Source organism: Hippopotamus amphibius, chromosome 1 (assembly GCF_030028045.1).
Source record: "Hippopotamus amphibius kiboko isolate mHipAmp2 chromosome 1, mHipAmp2.hap2, whole genome shotgun sequence".
In the NCBI taxonomy this organism is placed as follows: Eukaryota; Metazoa; Chordata; class Mammalia; order Artiodactyla; family Hippopotamidae; genus Hippopotamus; species Hippopotamus amphibius.
This window is the reverse complement of record NC_080186.1, coordinates 12,657,324-12,675,206: the sequence shown is the minus strand read 5'-3', so window position 1 is coordinate 12,675,206 and position 17,883 is coordinate 12,657,324. Positions and strand designations below refer to the sequence as shown.

At 47.3% G+C, this 17,883-nt stretch overlaps 1 protein-coding gene across 1 annotated transcript in view; it reads left to right on the top strand.

Annotated features, from left to right (window-relative positions):
- Window positions 1-5,248, top strand: part of PADI2 (peptidyl arginine deiminase 2) — a 45,186-nt gene extending 39,938 nt beyond the window's left edge. Inside the window, exons 14-16 of the mRNA XM_057744487.1 lie at window positions 717-802; window positions 2,509-2,637; window positions 3,317-5,248. Of these exons, the coding sequence (XP_057600470.1) occupies window positions 717-802; window positions 2,509-2,637; window positions 3,317-3,550 (449 nt within the window). The 3' untranslated portion in view covers window positions 3,551-5,248. The remainder of the gene's footprint in view (window positions 1-716; window positions 803-2,508; window positions 2,638-3,316) is intronic.
- Window positions 5,249-17,883: the final 12,635 nt, after the last annotated feature.

Below are 17,883 nucleotides of genomic sequence, written 5' to 3'. Positions count from 1 at the left end.
TCTTTGCCACTAACAAGCTACAAGACAGGGAAGAACAATGGACCAGCATCAGGCAGGGAATAAAAGAGTTAATAGCTTAGGCTCTGGAATCAGACTGCCTGATCTGCTGACGGGCTCTGCCGCTAGCTGTAAGGCCTTGGATGAGCCACATAACTTCTCTGTGCCTCCATTTCTTCATCTTTAATGCTGGAAGCTACCTTATAGAAATTTGGGGAGGATTCCTGAGTTAATCCATGTAAAATATCTAGAAAACTACCTGCCACATAGCAGGTGCTCCGTGAGCATTAGGTATCACTAATCAAGCCAGAAACCACGTGGGCCCCCGTGGTGGGTTAGGAGGCAGATGCAGGCTCAGACCAGAGCAGGGGCCGAAATTGAGGCAGCTCTGAAAACAGAAAGGGTGACACTTCTTGGCATCCTGCTTCTCCCACACTCCCTCTGGTCCCCTGCTTGTCCTTAGAAACAGGCTCCTTGTGCCACCCCGCCCTCTGGCCAGAGAGAGAGCAAGGCAGCTGCCACTCCGTCCCCGGCCCAGGTGACATGGCCAACCCTGGGGAAAGGAGTTTCCCCTGGGGTTGCCTTCCTGTGCCCCAACCTGTCCCAGCCCCATCACCCTCATCCTAAGAGTTAGCCCAGAAGCTGGGGGACTTGGCAAAGGGGAGCACCCAGCCTGGGTACCTAAGGCTAGACTGTCCCCTGTCCTCTGACCCCCACAGGCTTGGGCGGGATGAGCAGCAAACGAATCACCATCAACAAGATTCTGTCCAACGAGACCCTCGTGCAGGAGAACCAGTACTTCCAGGTGAGGGCAGGGCAGGGGCCCATGGGAGGGACAAGGCTGTGGCCAATGGCACCTGTCATATCCTTGGGGCTTCTATAGAGAATGGTCAAGGGTTCAGAGAATGTGACAGAGGGAAGGGCCTCAATGAGCTTTTGATCCAGCCTTCCTGCTTTACCCCTGGGCTAACGCTGGAGGCTGAATGGGGTAACAAAGGCAGGATGTGCAGATCAGCAGAGGCTAGGAGCAGACAGGAGACCTGGGAAGGAGGGCATATCAGGCAATGCTAAAGAGCCAAAAGCTCTGTAAGGCTAAAGCTCACAACATTTGGGGGAGACCCATATTCGTTAAAATACGATTAAAACTATAGACCTGCTCTCCAGAAAAATTCATGTATGAATATATGCCTTGAATTTTTATCTGTTTTAAGGGATCACACACTCCTGAAGTTTTCAATCTATGGAAGAAGACTACCTTCTGAGTCCCTAAATCTCAAAATTATATCCAGAAATAGAAACCGGTCAACAGGGTCATATTTAGTTGAATTAGATCTCTCTTTATTTGCATGGGCATATTTAAAGTACCAAGTTTAAATTTAAAAAATTCAAACTGATTTAAACAAAAAGGCTTAATTGGCTCATATAAGTGGAAAGCCCAGCAGTGGTGTGGATTTCAGGCACAGGTTGATCAGGGCTCCAGCTCCATTTCTCTGCACTTCTTGGGCTCCACAGGTACCCTCATGGCAGGAGCAGAGCTGCAACAGTTCAAGGTCTCATATCCATCCAGCACACCATCCACAAAGAGAGAGGTCTCATGTGCCTCCAACAATTAAACGAAAGCTTTGCATTTCACTCTGATTGTGCCAACCTGAACCAGTTCTTGTAGCCAGGGGAATTCCATATACTGATTCCCTTAATCCTGGTTTATTGCCCATTCTTGAACCAATCACTGGAGCAAAGAGGTACAGGCAAGAGGCCACCAATTAGCTTTCAGCAGGAGGTGGGGGTGTGGTCAACCCAACCCAAAAACTGGCTACAACATTTCACAGGAGGGGTGGAGTGGATGCTGGAGAAGCACCTGCAAAGTTTCCCAAAGTTCACGAAATGCCTCACTGGCTATGTGAAAGTTGACTTTATTGTTACTCCCCTGCATGGTCATTTTTTGGCATCAGGTAGATCTGAGGTCAAATCATGGCCCCTCGTTTTGGCAGAAGGACCTTGAACAACTCACTAAGGACTCTACATCTTGGGTTCCCTGATCTCTGATAAGGGCATAATAATAGTGTCTACATCATGAGGTTGAGGCTTAATGAAGTAATGTATGTAAAGCACTTAGAGCAGTACACTCAGGATGCTTGTACATATTAGCTTTTATTATTATTAATCAAAATCATTGTCACTGTTATTCTCACCACACCGGGTGGCTAGGGTTCAATGAGATACTACTAGCAAGCTCTTAGCATGGGGTCTGGCTTGTAGTAGGTGCTCAATAAATGAGCACTTACTAGTATTATTTCCGTGATTTTCTAGTAGATTCCTGTAATCTTCTCTCTCATTATCTTTATTACTACCATTACTGGTGGGAGGGGCACCAGACAGGTGCTGGAGGAGCCCTGGAGTCTCCCTGAAGTGCCGGGGCCCGGGTCTGGTGCTGCAGGCAGGGGTTAGGTTGACAAAGGTGGCAGAGGTGTCCCCTCACTCGCCTGCCCTCCCTTCCCCCGCGTCACGCAGCGCTGCCTGGACTGGAACCGCGACATCCTCAAGAAGGAGCTGGGGCTGACTGAGCAGGACATCATCGACCTGCCTGCCCTGTTCAAGATGGACGAGAACCGCCAGGCCAGACCCTTCTTCCCAAACATGGTGAGGCGCTCCGGACCCCAAACCACATCCAGGCCAGTCAGGGGCAGCCAGATCCAGAAGGACCCCTCGACTGAGGCTGTCCAATCGGGAGGTTCAGGTCCCAGGCCTGGCTGAGCTGCTGTGTGGCCTCCCACCCACCCCAGGCACTCTCCCTCTCTGGGCCTCATTCCCTCCTGGGGTGATATCCTTTTTCTAGCTGCCCGCTGGGGTCCTGGGGGATCCTCTACTTTAACAGATCGGAGAGCGCTTTGTAAATTAAAAAGGCCTTTATAGACAGGAGGGATTCTTGTTATCATAGAGGAGAGTCTTCTATGAAATAGAAGGAGGTTAGAACACACATACACACACAGATACATATATACACACATGTATACACATGAAAATACACATACACGTATGCATGCAATGCACACGCTGACGCATACATATGTACCCCATGCACATGCATGGACATACGCATACATACAGGGGCAGGTTGCCTGGTTTTCCACTCAGCTCTGCCATGTATGAGTTGCTTAGCCCCCTCTGAGCCTCCATTTCCTCATCTGCAAAGTGGGGATAATCACAAGCCCTATTTCATAGGGTTGTTGGGAGGGTTCCGTGAGCTTAGAACAGGGCGGAGCACAGTAGGTGCTCACTTAATGGCTCCGTGATTCCCCCCCCCACCTCCCTGCTGCAGGTAAACATGATTGTGCTGAACAAGGACCTGGGCATCCCCAAGCCGTTCGGGCCCCAGGTCGAGGAGGTGTGCTGCCTGGAGACGCACGTGCGCTCCCTGCTGGAGCCCCTGGGCCTCTGCTGCACCTTCGTGGATGACATCTCCGCCTACCACAAGTTTCTGGGGGAGGTACACTGCGGCACCAACGTGCGCAGGAAGCCCTTCACCTTCAAGTGGTGGCACATGGTGCCCTGACCTGCTTGTGTGCCAGTCGCAGCCCAGTCAACAACCAGTGTTGGGGCTGGACCAGCCCTTGTGGTTTCCATTATGATTGCAAGATGCTCTTCAGCAATAACTATCAGGAAACTTGGGGGAAAACATTTATTACTTTTAATTTTATTTTTACTTACAGGACCTGGAAATTACCTGGCACACCTGGGGCCACACAGTGAGGTCATGGGAAGAGAGACAGACAGAACCCATGGAACTGGGTTTCTGCTTTTATGGGCGCTGAGGATGGGGGCCTAGGATTTCGAGGGCTCACTGTTTATTGGTGAATTTAAAACATAAGCACGGGAATTTAAAGCGAGGGAAGAGGGAAAAAACCACGTGGCCCAAATGGTCAGTTATCAAAATCAACCAAGATCTCTAAAAGAAAGGAGCCTTAGTGGGGGGAAGCCGCCTGGCTCTTCCTCTAGTCGTGTGGCTGGCGATGTGTTTACTCAAGATCGCCGTGTTTGAGGTGGATGCCTTGGTAATCAAAGCTGAGTCAGGTGCTTATATTAGAAGGAGAAAACCCAACTGTTAGGGCTCACACTACAGGGGTCTGGGCACCTTGCTCCTTCCCTGAGTTCTCTAGACTCTTCACACTCCCAAAGCATCCCCCTGCCTGATGTGGACTGGAGACCATGGTGGGGCCTTCAGGCAGTGGGGAGGGATTTGGGATGTCTGTGCCTTGCCCTCCATCAGAAGGGCCTCAGCATCCACGAAGTCACCCCTGTGAGCCTCCACGTTGTCCTTCCTGAAAATAGCTGGACATTTGGCCAGTGTCTGTATAGCCCTGACGTGAAAACCAAACCAAAACAAGAATGGCTGTACCCAAACCCTTCCCCAAAGAATCTTTAGTATCTTGTCCAAAATCGAATGAGGGGAGATGGGAAGGAGATTCTGGGATGATCAGTTCTCCCAGTAGCCATGCCCTGAGGGTCAAGGTAGATGACATGGAAAGGGATTCTGGAACCCTAGATGTACGTTGAACTGTCATCATCCTTTGAAATTCACCTTCCTTGGGGTGTCCAGGTGGTCACTTACAATTATTCATTACTTACCAGCCTCCTTCGAATCCCCTTGGCTTTCTCTCTGCAGTGTAGACACCGTTGGCTTGTCTCCCCACTCCCTGAGGGTCCAATAAGTGAGCTTAGAAGCTTCCCTGAAAGCGGATTTTGTCAGAGCAGCCTTCTCCGTTTTCGAGATGCTTGTGCTTCTTCTTTCTCATGGACCCAGGTGCTTGGGGGGTTCTCCCCACACCAGCATCCTTGTGGCCTGAGAGTTCAGTGTATAAAGATGCCCCAGGGTGAGCTGTTTCCATCTTCTCTTGCCGGGTTCTCCATTCTCTAGCCAGTCCCTGACCTTCCTCCTCTCACGGCCTCCACTTCCTATTTCCATGCCGTTTCTCCAGGCAGCTAGACAAAGACTTCTTCCCCAGCAGCCAGGCTCACACCTTCCCCCAGGACACAATTAAAGACCTGCCCCTCCTCTCCAGACATCAGATCCAACACACAAATACCCTGTCCTATCCTCCAACCCGAACAGCCAGTTCTGGGCCAGCTGCTGGACTTAGAGATGGATTGATTATCCCATTGAAGTTCCCAAGAGCATTTGCTGAAGACCCTCTCCTTTGGACGTAATCAGATTCATTTCCTGGCTTCAACTGAAAAGACTCAGTTTCAGCCAAAAAAAAAAAAAAGTGCCTTAAGGGTTGGCTGATTTAGAAGAATAAGTGAATTATAATTCCACTTTGAGAGTTAAAAAGGAACTGACTTATAACCAATGGAAAGGCTGTAAATTTGTATTCTTGCAGAACAGGATTTTCTTCTTGGATTACTCACTCATTCAACAAACATGTATTGTGTGCCTGCTAAGTGCCAGGCACAGTGGTGGGCTCCGAGGATATAGTGCTTAGTAGCAAACTGCATCTGGTCCCTGCCTCATGGAGCCGGCCAGTTCCCAACCTGTGATGCCCACATTTAAATGGCCAGCATTTCCCTTTTCAGTGATGTGATCTTTAGAAATACCAATCTGCTATATTCAGGAAATACACAGGACACAGAACTTCCAGCAAGTCACTGTCTCAGTGAAATGAGAGGGATGGATCGTCTTTAAACAGGCCTCCTTCCCATCCAGCTCGGCCAGTACCACCCAACAGATCAGCCCCCAGGGCCTTCCGAAGCTGCTGTGCCCCCTTTGGGGACAGTGGCTCCTGCCTTCGGGGACTAAAGCCCTCGATCTCTCTAACCCCAGAGCTGAAGACACCAAGTGCCTATTTGCGGATGTTTATCTGGAGACTTAGAGTTTGTCGTGTGTGTGTGTGTGTTTGGTTAATGTGGGGTTTTGGGCTTTCTTTCATTTTTTTTCTAGTCTGCCTTAAAAGAAGTGAGTGTTTCCCATGTGGAGACAGTGTGTGTTTCTAGATTTTTCTAAGGCTCTCCCCATTAATGAGTCAGTAATTTCTGATGATTCTGCAGCCCCCAGAACTCAGACACTCATTGCTTGCCCACTCACGTGAATACCCCTGGCGTGGACATCCTCCTGAAGCCCCCCCGGACTCATCACTCTTCCCCACCCACCACCTTCTGTAAATGTAGGCCTAGAATACACTTCTGTGCTGAGAAACTCAGATAAGTTCCTGTTTCGACCTTTACTTTAAGATATTTTGTATAAGAGAGCGGGGGGGTATCTTGAAGATGGCAAGAAGAGGGGCACAGTTTCAACTTTCTGGGCAAGAGGCCATGCTGGAGATCAAAAGATGTTTGGGGAAGAGCCTGAGTAAACAGCAATAAAATAAATGGTCAGAGGGGAAGTCATGCGGCTGTTGGTGTGATGTTCATGGTTGCCTCACGGCCACAGCCAGGGGTGAGGCAGGCCACACACGGGCCCTCTCCTGGTCCTGCAGCCCCTGCCCTTCTGTGCGCAGGGTCAGGGCTCTCAGTAAGGGTATCTCGAGGTGCGGAATCCCCCCACACACTCAATGGATGTGTATTACATGGCCACCACCCAAAGTCAAGACCAACTTCCAGGGACTTCCCTGGTGGTCCAGTGGTAGAGAATCCACCTTCCAAAACAGGGGACGCGGGTTCGATCCCTGGTTGAGGAACTAAGATCCCACACGCTGCAGGGCAACTAAGCCCACATGCCGCAATTATTGAGCCCATGTGCCTCAACTAGAGAGAGAAAACCCACACGCCACAACTAAAGAGAAGCCTGTGCACCACAGTGGAAGATCCCGCGAGCTGCAACCATGACCCAACACAGCCATAAATAAATAAATAAATAAAATATAAAAAAAAAAACAATAGACCAACATCCACAATAAAGTCTGACAGTGTTTCTGGTGGGGTTCCCCAGAAGCAGACCCCAAGGTAAGCATTTGGGAACAAGTGATTTATTAAAGCAGTGCCTCCAGGAGAAACCAGGAAGGAAGTACAGGGAGCAAGACCAGGAAAGGGAAGAAGCCACCAGTATGATTTCAGATGTAGCCTCAGCCTAGTCACAGCAGAGCTCTGGAGCAGAAGCAGCAGCTCAGAGTTGTTTCATCTGGAGTCTGAGTTTCATGTACCTACACCAGTCAGTCATTGGCTATGGGGACTTCGGCTCTCTGAACAGACAAGGGGGTGCCTGCAGCCTACGGGCGATCATCTAAAGAAGATCACAGCTGTAGCTTCATTTTGTTTTGTTTTGATTTTTGCTGTGCTGCACAGCTTGCATGAGCTTAGTTCCCTGACCAGAGACTGAAGCCGCACCCTCGGCAGCAGTGAAAGTGCAGGGTCCTAACCACTGGACAGCCAGGGAATTCCCCACAGCTGTAGTTATTAGCAGCAGAGTCACAGGAGCTGGGAAATGGGCTCCCAGAACCAGAAAAAGATCTGGGCAGGGCACCAATGGTGTCCACTGCTCTGAGTAATGTCATGTTCTTATAATATGGAATTGTTCCATGTAGGTATTTATGATTTGACCCATGGTATAAAATCCATACAACATAGCCATGATCTAACAAGGTCTTTGTGAATAACTCCTGAGGCCCTAAAATAGAACCACCTAGTTGGTTGCTGAACATAGAAGCCACTTCCAAGCTCTCTGGGACGCTCCTGGGGACTTCTTACCCCTCAGCCCCATCTTGGGTTTCTGGACAGATGTTCTGGTGCAGCCATTTTCAAAGGCCATTGCAAAATGAAAATCACTAGTTTTCTTATTCCTTAGCCCATGGGTCCAGCCCTCTGAGGTCATTTTTCCCTTTTATACCCAACTAATGTGGCCCAAGCCAGTCTTCAATGGGGGTTTCCTGACCCACCTATTTCTGAGACTCCATAAGGAATGATGGTGTGTTAAGTCCATCCTGCTGGTGTTTTCACATCTTGGCCACTCACTCACCTCAGGATTGCTGAAAGTCACCCTAAGACTTCTAGAACAGCACCTTCCAATAGAATACAATGCAAGCCACATGTGTGATTTTAAATTTCCTGGTAGCCACATTTTAAAAAGTGAAAAACAGATGCAGTTAACTTAATAATATGTCTTCTTTATTGCAATATATCCAAATTATTATCATTTCAACAGGTAATCAAAATGTTTAAATATTAACGATATATTTCATTTTCTCCTTTTTGGTAGTAAGTTCTTAAAAGCTGATATATGTTTTATACTTATATCACATCTCTCTTAAGACTAGCCACCTTTTAAATGTTCGATAGCCACAAGTGGCTACCATATTGGAAGGCATAGTTGTAGAATCTTCTCTACCAGGCTGAGTCTCAGTTATAGAAATAGGTACATTCCTTAAATACCCAGAATCCAGCTAGTCCAACTGCAGTGGCTAACAAAAGTTGATTGTGGGTTGTTGTTGGTTTTTTTTTTTTTTTTTTGGGGGGGGGGGCGGTGTTGGCCACACCACATGGCTTGTGGGATCTTTGTTCCCTGACTAGGGATGGAACCCATGCCCTCAGCAGTGAAAGCATGGAGTCCTAACCACTGGACAGCCAGGGAATTCCCAAAAGTTAATTATTATAATACCAAAAAGAGAGACAGAAGATAAATATCATCCCTCTCTGGCCCTGGTGTACAGAGCCTTGCCCCTCCAGAAGGTCCTCTCTCCTGAACCATGGCTGCTGCCACGTTAGCAATTCTGGCCTCTCTCTTGGTAAGGGGAGAGCCTTGGCCAAGTCCCCTCTGCCCACTTCGGAAACAGAATTTCCACCAGCCCTGTGCACAGGGAAAACTCCCTCACCTCTAGCCTCCTTTCCCTCATCATTCCCTGGGATACAACTTGATTCTGCATTTTAATGTAAGATGTCTTTGGTTCTTAGGCAAAGGGAGTTGAGGTCCCCATTATCTCAGCCCCTTCATTCCAGATAGGATCTGATCCAGACCCTGACAAAGCCAAAAGCCTGTGGGAGTAGGATGCCTCCCCCCTAAACAAAAGAGCATCCAGGGATGAACACTGCCTTCCCAGGGGGACTTATCCAGGATCCTTGCCCAAGTGGCTTCAGCTCCAGGGAACTGACGGCAATGTTATTGGTAACTCAACATAGTGCAGTGACACCGAATGGCAGCATGTGGAATCTTTTCTCCAGCTGGATGACCAGAAATGTCCAGGCACAGAGCTCAGCCCTGCAGCCTTGTCTCAAGCCTGGCTGATGTGAGCAACCTGGTTTTTCACCTGTGTGTCACCCCCTAGCCAGCCAGACTCCTGTTCAGCCCTGATTTCTGATAAAGCAAAGGTCTGGTCTTCTGTAGCTAGTCTTGAAGCAAACTACCCAGTTCAGTTTGCTTTTGCCTCATCCCCTCATGGTCTGCAAGCTAAGACCCACTTTATCACAGTCATGGGTAAACACATGATGACCCTTTAAGGACAGTCTCTGACCAGCGTTTTGGGGCCCTACTCATATGCTTCTCTGCCAATGAAGACTTACGAGGTACCTTTAAAAGGATTGTTTTGCTTTCCTCCCGATGGCAATTCCTGGCACACAGTCAGTGCTCAGCAAATATGTTTGGAATAAAAGAATGAAACCCCTGTTCAGCTAGGCAATAGAAGCAGAAATAGCCTCATTAGATGAGATAATAATAGCCATTTCTCAAACACCGATTACCTGCCAGGCACCTGCCAGGTTGGACTATATGAAATGCTATTTGAAAGCTCAGAAGGGTCAAATAGAAATGGCTTCATATGGTTCAGCCTAATAGTTTACACTCATCATCTCATCTAATTCTCAAAACAAAGCTGTGAGGTTATTTTCCCCACTTTATAGATGAGGAAACTGAGGCTCAGAGAGGAATTGACTTGCTCCAGTTTACACAGCAGGAAGCAGCAGAATCCAGATTTGTACCCAGGTGGTGTGACTCCAGAGCCCACCCGCTGAAACCCTGCTCTTCACTACCTCACCTTAGGAACAGCTTTCTAACCCATGTTCAATGAGTTATCATTCTTTTATTCATAAATGTTGCCTTTGCATTCGTCATTTTTTAGCATACTAGATGAACCGTTTCGAATCTTATAACAAGAACACCTGCTACCTGCAAGCAAGTGTCTGGAGATTATAGGATTCCTATAAACCCTTCAAAGTCAATATAGCCCAGGGTGAAAAAAACCTCTACACAATACAGAATATGCTCTCAAGCCCTCCACTCAGAGCCAAATGGCATCACAAAATCATGAAAAGCAAATTATATTCATTCATCCATCCATTCATTCTTTTTTGTTAATATTTACTATAAGCATCTATCGTGTGTAAAACTAGAGTGATCATATAATTTTTCATCTAAACCAGAATGAAAGGGGGCACTACTGCTACCAGTTTAAAGGTGAAAACTGAAACCATACTGGGCAAACCAGGATGTCTGTTCTCCCTGAATACCCTGTGTCTGAGACATGATCTCATCCCTCAAGGAAATGAGAGTCAGGGAGACCGGAGAGCAAAGAGGCTGAGCAGACACTTGATAAATATTTGCTGAATGGAGGAAAGAATAAGGCACAAAAGCTGTGGAATCATACACACACACACACACACACACACACACACACACACACACACACACATTTCCAGCTGGGAGAGTGACCAAGGGTGGCCTTGGTGTTCATCTGCGCTATGATGAGTGGCTGTTGAATGAATGTAGAAACGCATGACGGGGCAGAGAAGGGAGGAAAGGCTGCCTGCCATGCTGAGTAGAGATACAAAGGGGTATAAGTGTATGACAGGTTTGAGGAATGGTGATCATAGAGAATGGCAAAGATATAGACTGAAGTCATACTGGAAATGGGAGCAATGGGAACCCCCTGAAGGTTTGGGGCAGCTGCAGTCACATGACCAATCCTGTATTTTAGAAAGAGGACAGTGACATATATTTCTTTGTTGCTATTACAAAACTGAGGGATTTTCCTGGTGGCCCAGTGGTTAAGAACCTGCCTGCCAATGCAGGAGACACAGGTTCGAGCCCTAGTCTGGGAAGATCCCACATGCCACAGAGCAAGTAAGCTGTGTGCCACAACTACTGAGCCCACATGCCGCAACTACTGAAGCCCATGCCTCTGCTCCGCAACAAGAGAAGCCATCACACTGAAAAGCCCATGCACTGTGACGAAGAGTAGCTCCTGCTCGCCACAACTAGAGAAAAGCCTACACACAACATGTAAGACCCAATGCAGCCAAAAAAGAAAGAAAGAAAACTACCTGAAGTATGATCAAACCATGGTACGTCCCCACATTTATATATTTTGCAGCACATAAAATGAAATAGATCTATGTTTACTGACATGGAAAGAGCTCCAAGACAGAGCACTTGATGTTGGTATTTAAAAAAAAAAAAGTCAAGCAAAGCCATGGATTTCTGTAGAAACAGACACATGTATACACATGCAAAGAAAAAGATATGGAAGCAATCCCATGAAACTGACAATAGTCATCACCTCTGGGAAAAGAAGTGTGACCGAGGGGATTTAAACTTTATCTGTGTTACTTGAAATTTTTACATAGTGAGAATTTAATTACACATGTATTTTAAATAATTTTTAAAGCTGCCTGAAACCCTTGGCATTTTATTCATGCTGAAGTCTTCCCATCCTGATTAGCATAATCTCTTCCCCCTAATGATTTGCAGTTCTCTTTCACCTCTTTTCTCCCCTCAGCTGGGCTCCCCACCACCAATTGAAGATTGATAGCTCCTTACAGATACTAATTCATTTACTTCGCCTCCCTGTGAGGTGACAGTGATTCTTTTTCCCCATTTTACGCAATAGGAAACTAATGCACAGAGAGGTTAAGTAACTTGCTGAAGGTCACATCATAAATGGCTGATATAACAGGATCTGAACCCCCCAAAGGCTTGCATACTTAACCATGCCATCTCCCTGCTTCTCTGGAAAGTCAGCTTGCTTTTAACATTCTGCATCCCCCTGACTTGTTTTGTTTTCAGTGAGCAGATCTCAAGCCACTACAGATGAATATTAACTGCTATTCCTTTTTTGCATTTCATTTACATGGCTCTGTCTCTGATAGAGAGGGGCGTTCAAAATTCAGATTCGGCTGGAAAGGGAGTTTTATCATGTACTGTGTCTAAAAAGCACACACCCACACACATCCAATGGACCAAAATCACTGCTAATTTGAGAGTATGCTGGTGATGTGGCAGGCAGATGAGAGTGAGACAGAGGTTAACAGAGTGGGTGAGGGGTGTGTGTGTATGTGTGTGTGTGTGTGGTGCTATAGGACCCATCAACGTGACAGTCCCCAGAAGGCCTCAGGCCACTTGCTAAGTCCCAGCAGCTGAACTGACCTCAGCTGTGTGAAACGCAGCCCCATCTGGAGTGGGGTTGGTTCGTGACTTTTGCTCCGGGAGTTGCACAGAGACTGCTCATGAAATTGGAGAAGTCTGTAGCATATGATTGTCCCCATCCCACTCAGAATATTTTGAGAAGTCTAATTATATGGTAAAGGTTGGAGGGAAGAGGGTTTAGATAAGCCCTTTCTAAGGGCAGGTTGCAAAGGGCTGGTTGGGAGCCCTGCGCAGTTCTGTGAGGCAGGGGCGCCCTCTGCAGGTGAATCAGAGGGGCTGCAGCCACTGTGGGTCCTGGGGTCATGTCCACAGCCCAGCCATCTCCCTAACAGAAGATGTTCACCTTCTAGCTGTGTGACTTAGGGTGAGTTGTTGACTCTCTCTGAGGCTCAGTTGCCTCAACTGGAAGGGACAAAAATCCCTACCTCGTGAAGTTGCTGTAATGATCAGAGAGAAAATGCACCCAAGCTGCTCTGCAGAGGGTCTGGTACATAGTCCTCCAACCATGGCAGCTACTATCAGAGGCAGCAGTAGCAGTCATAGCCCATCATCATTGTCATTGGCATCTTGAACAACAGTGAAGATGATGACCGAGTGACCTAGCAGAGGGAGAAGGGCTTCTTTGAGAGCAAGCATGGGCAGGGCTGGGGCAAAAGCTGGAGATCAGGGCCAGGCAGCCCGACAGCATTTTGATTTACCAACTATGTCCGTTCCATTTCTGGGAGACAGTTTTCGCCTCCTCTTCTCCCTAGAGCCCCACAGTGCCAAACTATGCTGCTCCCTGGAAGAAAAATACCCCAGGCAGAGAGCTGGGATATACTTGGAGGAGCCCAGATGGATGCAAATCTCACAGTGGTGGCGGGCCTGCTCCCACTGATCCACAGAAGAGACTCCTTCCGCAGCTGAAGGGAAGGAAGGCAGTGTCTCCTACCGTGACTCAGCCCCCAGCCTCTCTGTAAGGGTGTCCTGCTTCCCCCTTCCCTCCACCCCCCCTCACCCCCTCCTCTGTAGATCAAAGGGCTGGACCTCCATTCCTGCCCCCTCGGGCTCTCTGCTTCCTTCACTCTGGTCCCGGAAAAAGCACCCAACCCCCTTGGCGTATCCTTGACGTATCTAGTGCTAACTACAAACAGGGGTTAGCAAGACTAAGATAAGATGGAGAAGTTACTGAAAATAAGCAAAAGAAGAGTTAGTCTCTGGTCTTCACCAGGACAAAAAGGAACCAGGGTAACTTGCTCCCAGTTCCCCTGACTGACTCAGTTCTCTGGTTTTTCTTGGAAAATACTGCTTTTACTTAAAATGTTCGTGTTTGTTCATCATGAATTTTTTTGCATTTTTAATAGGGTTCAATCCCTGGTCAGGGAACTAGATCCCACATGCCACAACTAAGAGTTCACATGCCGCCACTAAAGATGCCGCAGGTGGCAACGAAGATCCCGCATGCAGCAACTAAGACCCGACGCAGATAGATAGATAGATAGATAGATAGATAGATAGATAGATAGATAGATGACAGATAGATGATAGATAGATAGATAGATAGATAGATAGATAAATTTAATTTTATCTCTATATATAATTTATCTTAATGATCGAGTTTTTAGACCATCTTAAATTCTATACACTCATCTTGCCCTAGTCCTGGCCTGGAAATTAAAGCTTCCTGGGTCTCCACTGGACTGCCTCTTCCCCTAACCACCCACCCTCACCCCCAATCCCTCTTTTCACCTTCTAATCTACGAGGAACAGGGACAGCTCATCCTTTGTTTTTATTTACTCCTTTCAACCAACAATGACTACATACCTACTATGCCCTAGGTCCCCAGCCAGGCCCTTTGGAAACAAAGATGAATTTGTTCATTCATTGGATGTTTACTGGCCACCTTCTGGGTGCCAGTCACTGTGTCAGGCTCTGGAGAGCGGTGAACAGGTAGACATAGTTCTTGACCTCTGGCGTGAGAAGTTCAGATGATAAATATATTTGTAAAGAATTAAAAACAAACTTGCAGATATCAATAAGTTCTACAAAGAAAATAAAGTGAATGGGCCATGCCCTCAGTTTGGGGAGAAAGACATATAAATGGGTAATTGTTAAACCAGGTGCTATGTACGTGGATGGCAGATGCAAAGGATGTTTTGATGGAAATGGTCAAGAGCTGATTTCCTAGGGAGAAGAAAGCTGGAGCTGAATCTTAAATAGTGAGGAATTATCCATGTGGAAAAGGAGGAAAATGCACCCCAGATCCCAACATGGAAGTGAGCAAAGGCTTGGAGGTGAGAAAGAAGGAGGGGAACAGAGCTGGTTTTATCACAGGGGGAGATGAGACAGGAGGGGCCAGTCTTAGAGGCCACTGGGAGCCCAGGTGGAGACGCTCGGAAGATGAGAGAGGGTCAGCCAGAGAGATGGAAGACAATGGCCTGTTGGTTGAAGACAAATAAAATTCTGAATTTTGAAAAAGGTTCCTAGGTCCCACCACAGGCTACTGGGGTGAGGTGGGTTTTTCTCAGAAGCAAGTAAATCTCCCAGGATATAAAATCATCAAATATTTCCCTGCTAAATCCAACCTTCCTTAGCCCTCTGCCTTGGGGGGGGAATCTAGTCAGATTGCCCTAAATCACAAGACACTCAAAATATAGTTGAGTGTACACGTGATTCTGTGCTTTTTGCTTTTAATTTTTAATTTCCAGCCCTTAGAGAAGAAGGAAGTCCTGAAGCAAGATTCCCACCCAAGAGTGCTCAGCTTTCTCATTATCCAAAGACTAAAGCCGGTAAAATGGAGTTAGTTATGCCAATCCCAAAGGGCTGTTATGAGGACTAAAGGAGACTGTTTATGTAGACACACTTGTGAGTGATGAGGTTCAGAATAAACATACAGTGTCTAGCTGACTGGCTAAAAGCAATACTTCACTAGCTAGACAAGTGGAAGCAAACCGAAAAACTTTGGGTCTTATCACAAAGACACCTTGGGAAGATATGTCAGGAGGAGGCCATGAAAATCTCTAAGTTCTCCTGCAACTGTGCCTTTCTGAATCCCAAAGTTCAGGGCGGAGGTACGGCCATCCAGGAATTTATTTCTCCATAAATCTGAGCTCTTCAAATCCCCATGAAGCCCAGGAATGATATGACTGCAGGGCACGTGGGCCTATTGGCACCAAGAGCCCCTCCATAAATCAAGATCTAACTCCCGCTGGCCTCAGACTGCTTTTTCCAAGGTGACCTGGACAAAGTAAAAGGATAGTCGCTAACCTAGGAGTGGCATCTGCCTTTGAGATGAAAGAGCCCTGAAAATGCCTACAGGACTGATTCTCTAGAAACACATCCCTCGGAGGTAGAGGTCACTCATCCTTCATCTCAGAAGGCAATGCAACCTGGAGGACTTCAAGGGAGAGTGACAATCTTCCCATGAGTTCATCCAATTTGGGTAGAGCCTTGGGCCAGATTTGGAGGAGCCCTATTCCAGTGCTGGGTCAGCCCCAGTGAAAAGTCCAGGTGACCTCAGGCCAATTACCCCTAGGGCAGGCCCCCAAGGCAGCCATGTGAATCACAGAATCTTAAATCAGCTAGCCCAACACCCTGAATTTATAGGCAAGGGAACTATAGGCCAGAGATGGGGAGAGGCTAGTCCAAGGTCACACAGCCTCCAGGGGCAGATTCAAGGTTAGACCCAAGAGTCCTGGCTGTTTCTTGTGGCCTCACTGTACACCTCCTCTAATGAGGCCATATGGCAGTTGTAGCCCAAGACTCCAGAAACTAAGTCTCATCCACCAATTCATCTGGCCATCTTAATTTCTCCAGTAGCATCTAAATTATGTGAGCGTTGAAGCCAAAGATTATAAAAAGGTGCTTTTCACAAGGGCAGGGGATTAAGAGCTACAAACTACTAAGTAAACTAAGTAAACTACAAGGATATATACAGGGAAAATACCCAATATTTTATAATAACTATAAGTAGAGCATAACCTTTAAATTTCGTGAATCACTTTGTCGTACACCTGAACATATAATATTCTACATAACTATAACCTCAATATTTTTTCTTTTGATGGCAGCTTGCAGGATCTCTGTTCCCTGACCAGGGATTGAACCCTGCCCTCCACAGTGAAAGTGCCGAATCCTAACCACTAGGCAACCAGGGAACTCCCTCAATGTTATAAAAAGGTGTCTTCCATATGTCAAAAATAAGTGGGCAGGGACTTCCCTGGTTGCGCAGTGGTTAAGATTCCGCCTGCCAATGCAAGGGACACAGGTTTCAAGCCCTGGTCCAGGAACATCCCACATGCCGCAGAGCAACTAAGTCCACATGCCACAACTACTGAGCCTGCCCAAGCCGCAACAAAGAATGGCCCTCGACCACCACAACTAGAGAAAGCCCGCTCACAGCAATGAGGACCCAAGGCAGCCAAAAATTAAATTAATTAACATTAAAAAAAAGTGGGCAGTGGAGGAAAAACATCGTTCTGGGAAACACAGGTACCTGCAAATTTAGCTAACTACATAAACTGCTGCAGATGACTGAAGATATCAAATGACTTGGAGGGCAGAGGCCACACCTGCCCAAGGTAATCAAGCCCCCAGAGTTGTTACTGACCAGTGTTCTTGGCCTCCTTAGTCAATAGAAAGTAATGAGACCAGATAAGAAATTCAGGCAAAGGTATATTGGGGCTCCTGCTGCAGCAGGAGGGAGTGAGAAGAAGTCACAGTTTCCCTTGCTTGCTCCCTGAGGGGGAGTGTGGGGGTGGTGAGCTGGTTCCTTACATGTGGTGAGGGTAGGGATGGGTCCAGGGGTCAGCCGGGAGGGGGGAGCTTAGGTGGTTTGTCAATCCCTTTGGTGGTGTTGTGTGCAGGGGGCACACAACACAGCCTGCTCTTTGCTCCTGGCTCTTCAGAAGTGATAGTTGGGTTTTTGGTCTTTTTGTATCTCGTTTTCCATAATTTGTGGCAACTGAGCTTGCATGCTTGCAGTTATTTTTAGTCCCTTATAGTTTCTTTGTATTTTGTTGCTCCCGGAGCTGTTTGTCCAGGTACAAGCACTGCGGCAAAGGATCCCAGGTCTGTGATGACCTAAGCAGGGGTCTGGAAAAAGCAGCTGAGATGTCTGAAATGGAGACTGAAAACACACTCACAGAACCTACTCTATAGCACAAGGAGCTCTACTTGATGCTCTGTGGTGACCTAAACGGGAAGGAAATCTAAGAGTGGATATATGTATCCATATAACTGATTCACTTTGCTGCATAGCAGAAATGAACACAACATTATAAAGAAGCTACACTCCAATAAAGAGTCATAAAACACACACACACACACAACTGTCTCATAAGACTGTTGTGGGGATTATATAAGATGATGGATCATAACGTTTGGTACATAGGAGGTGTTCAGGAAGTGGTTTTTGGCGCGAAATAGCTACGCCGTGAAGGGCGGGGTTCCCTTCTCGCCCCTCTTTTGCAGAACAGGACTTACTGTGTTGCAATTGTCGGGCTGCTTGCCGATTTGAGAGTAAATACAGAGAGGGCGGCAACCGCGTCTGGTTTGCTCACTCATT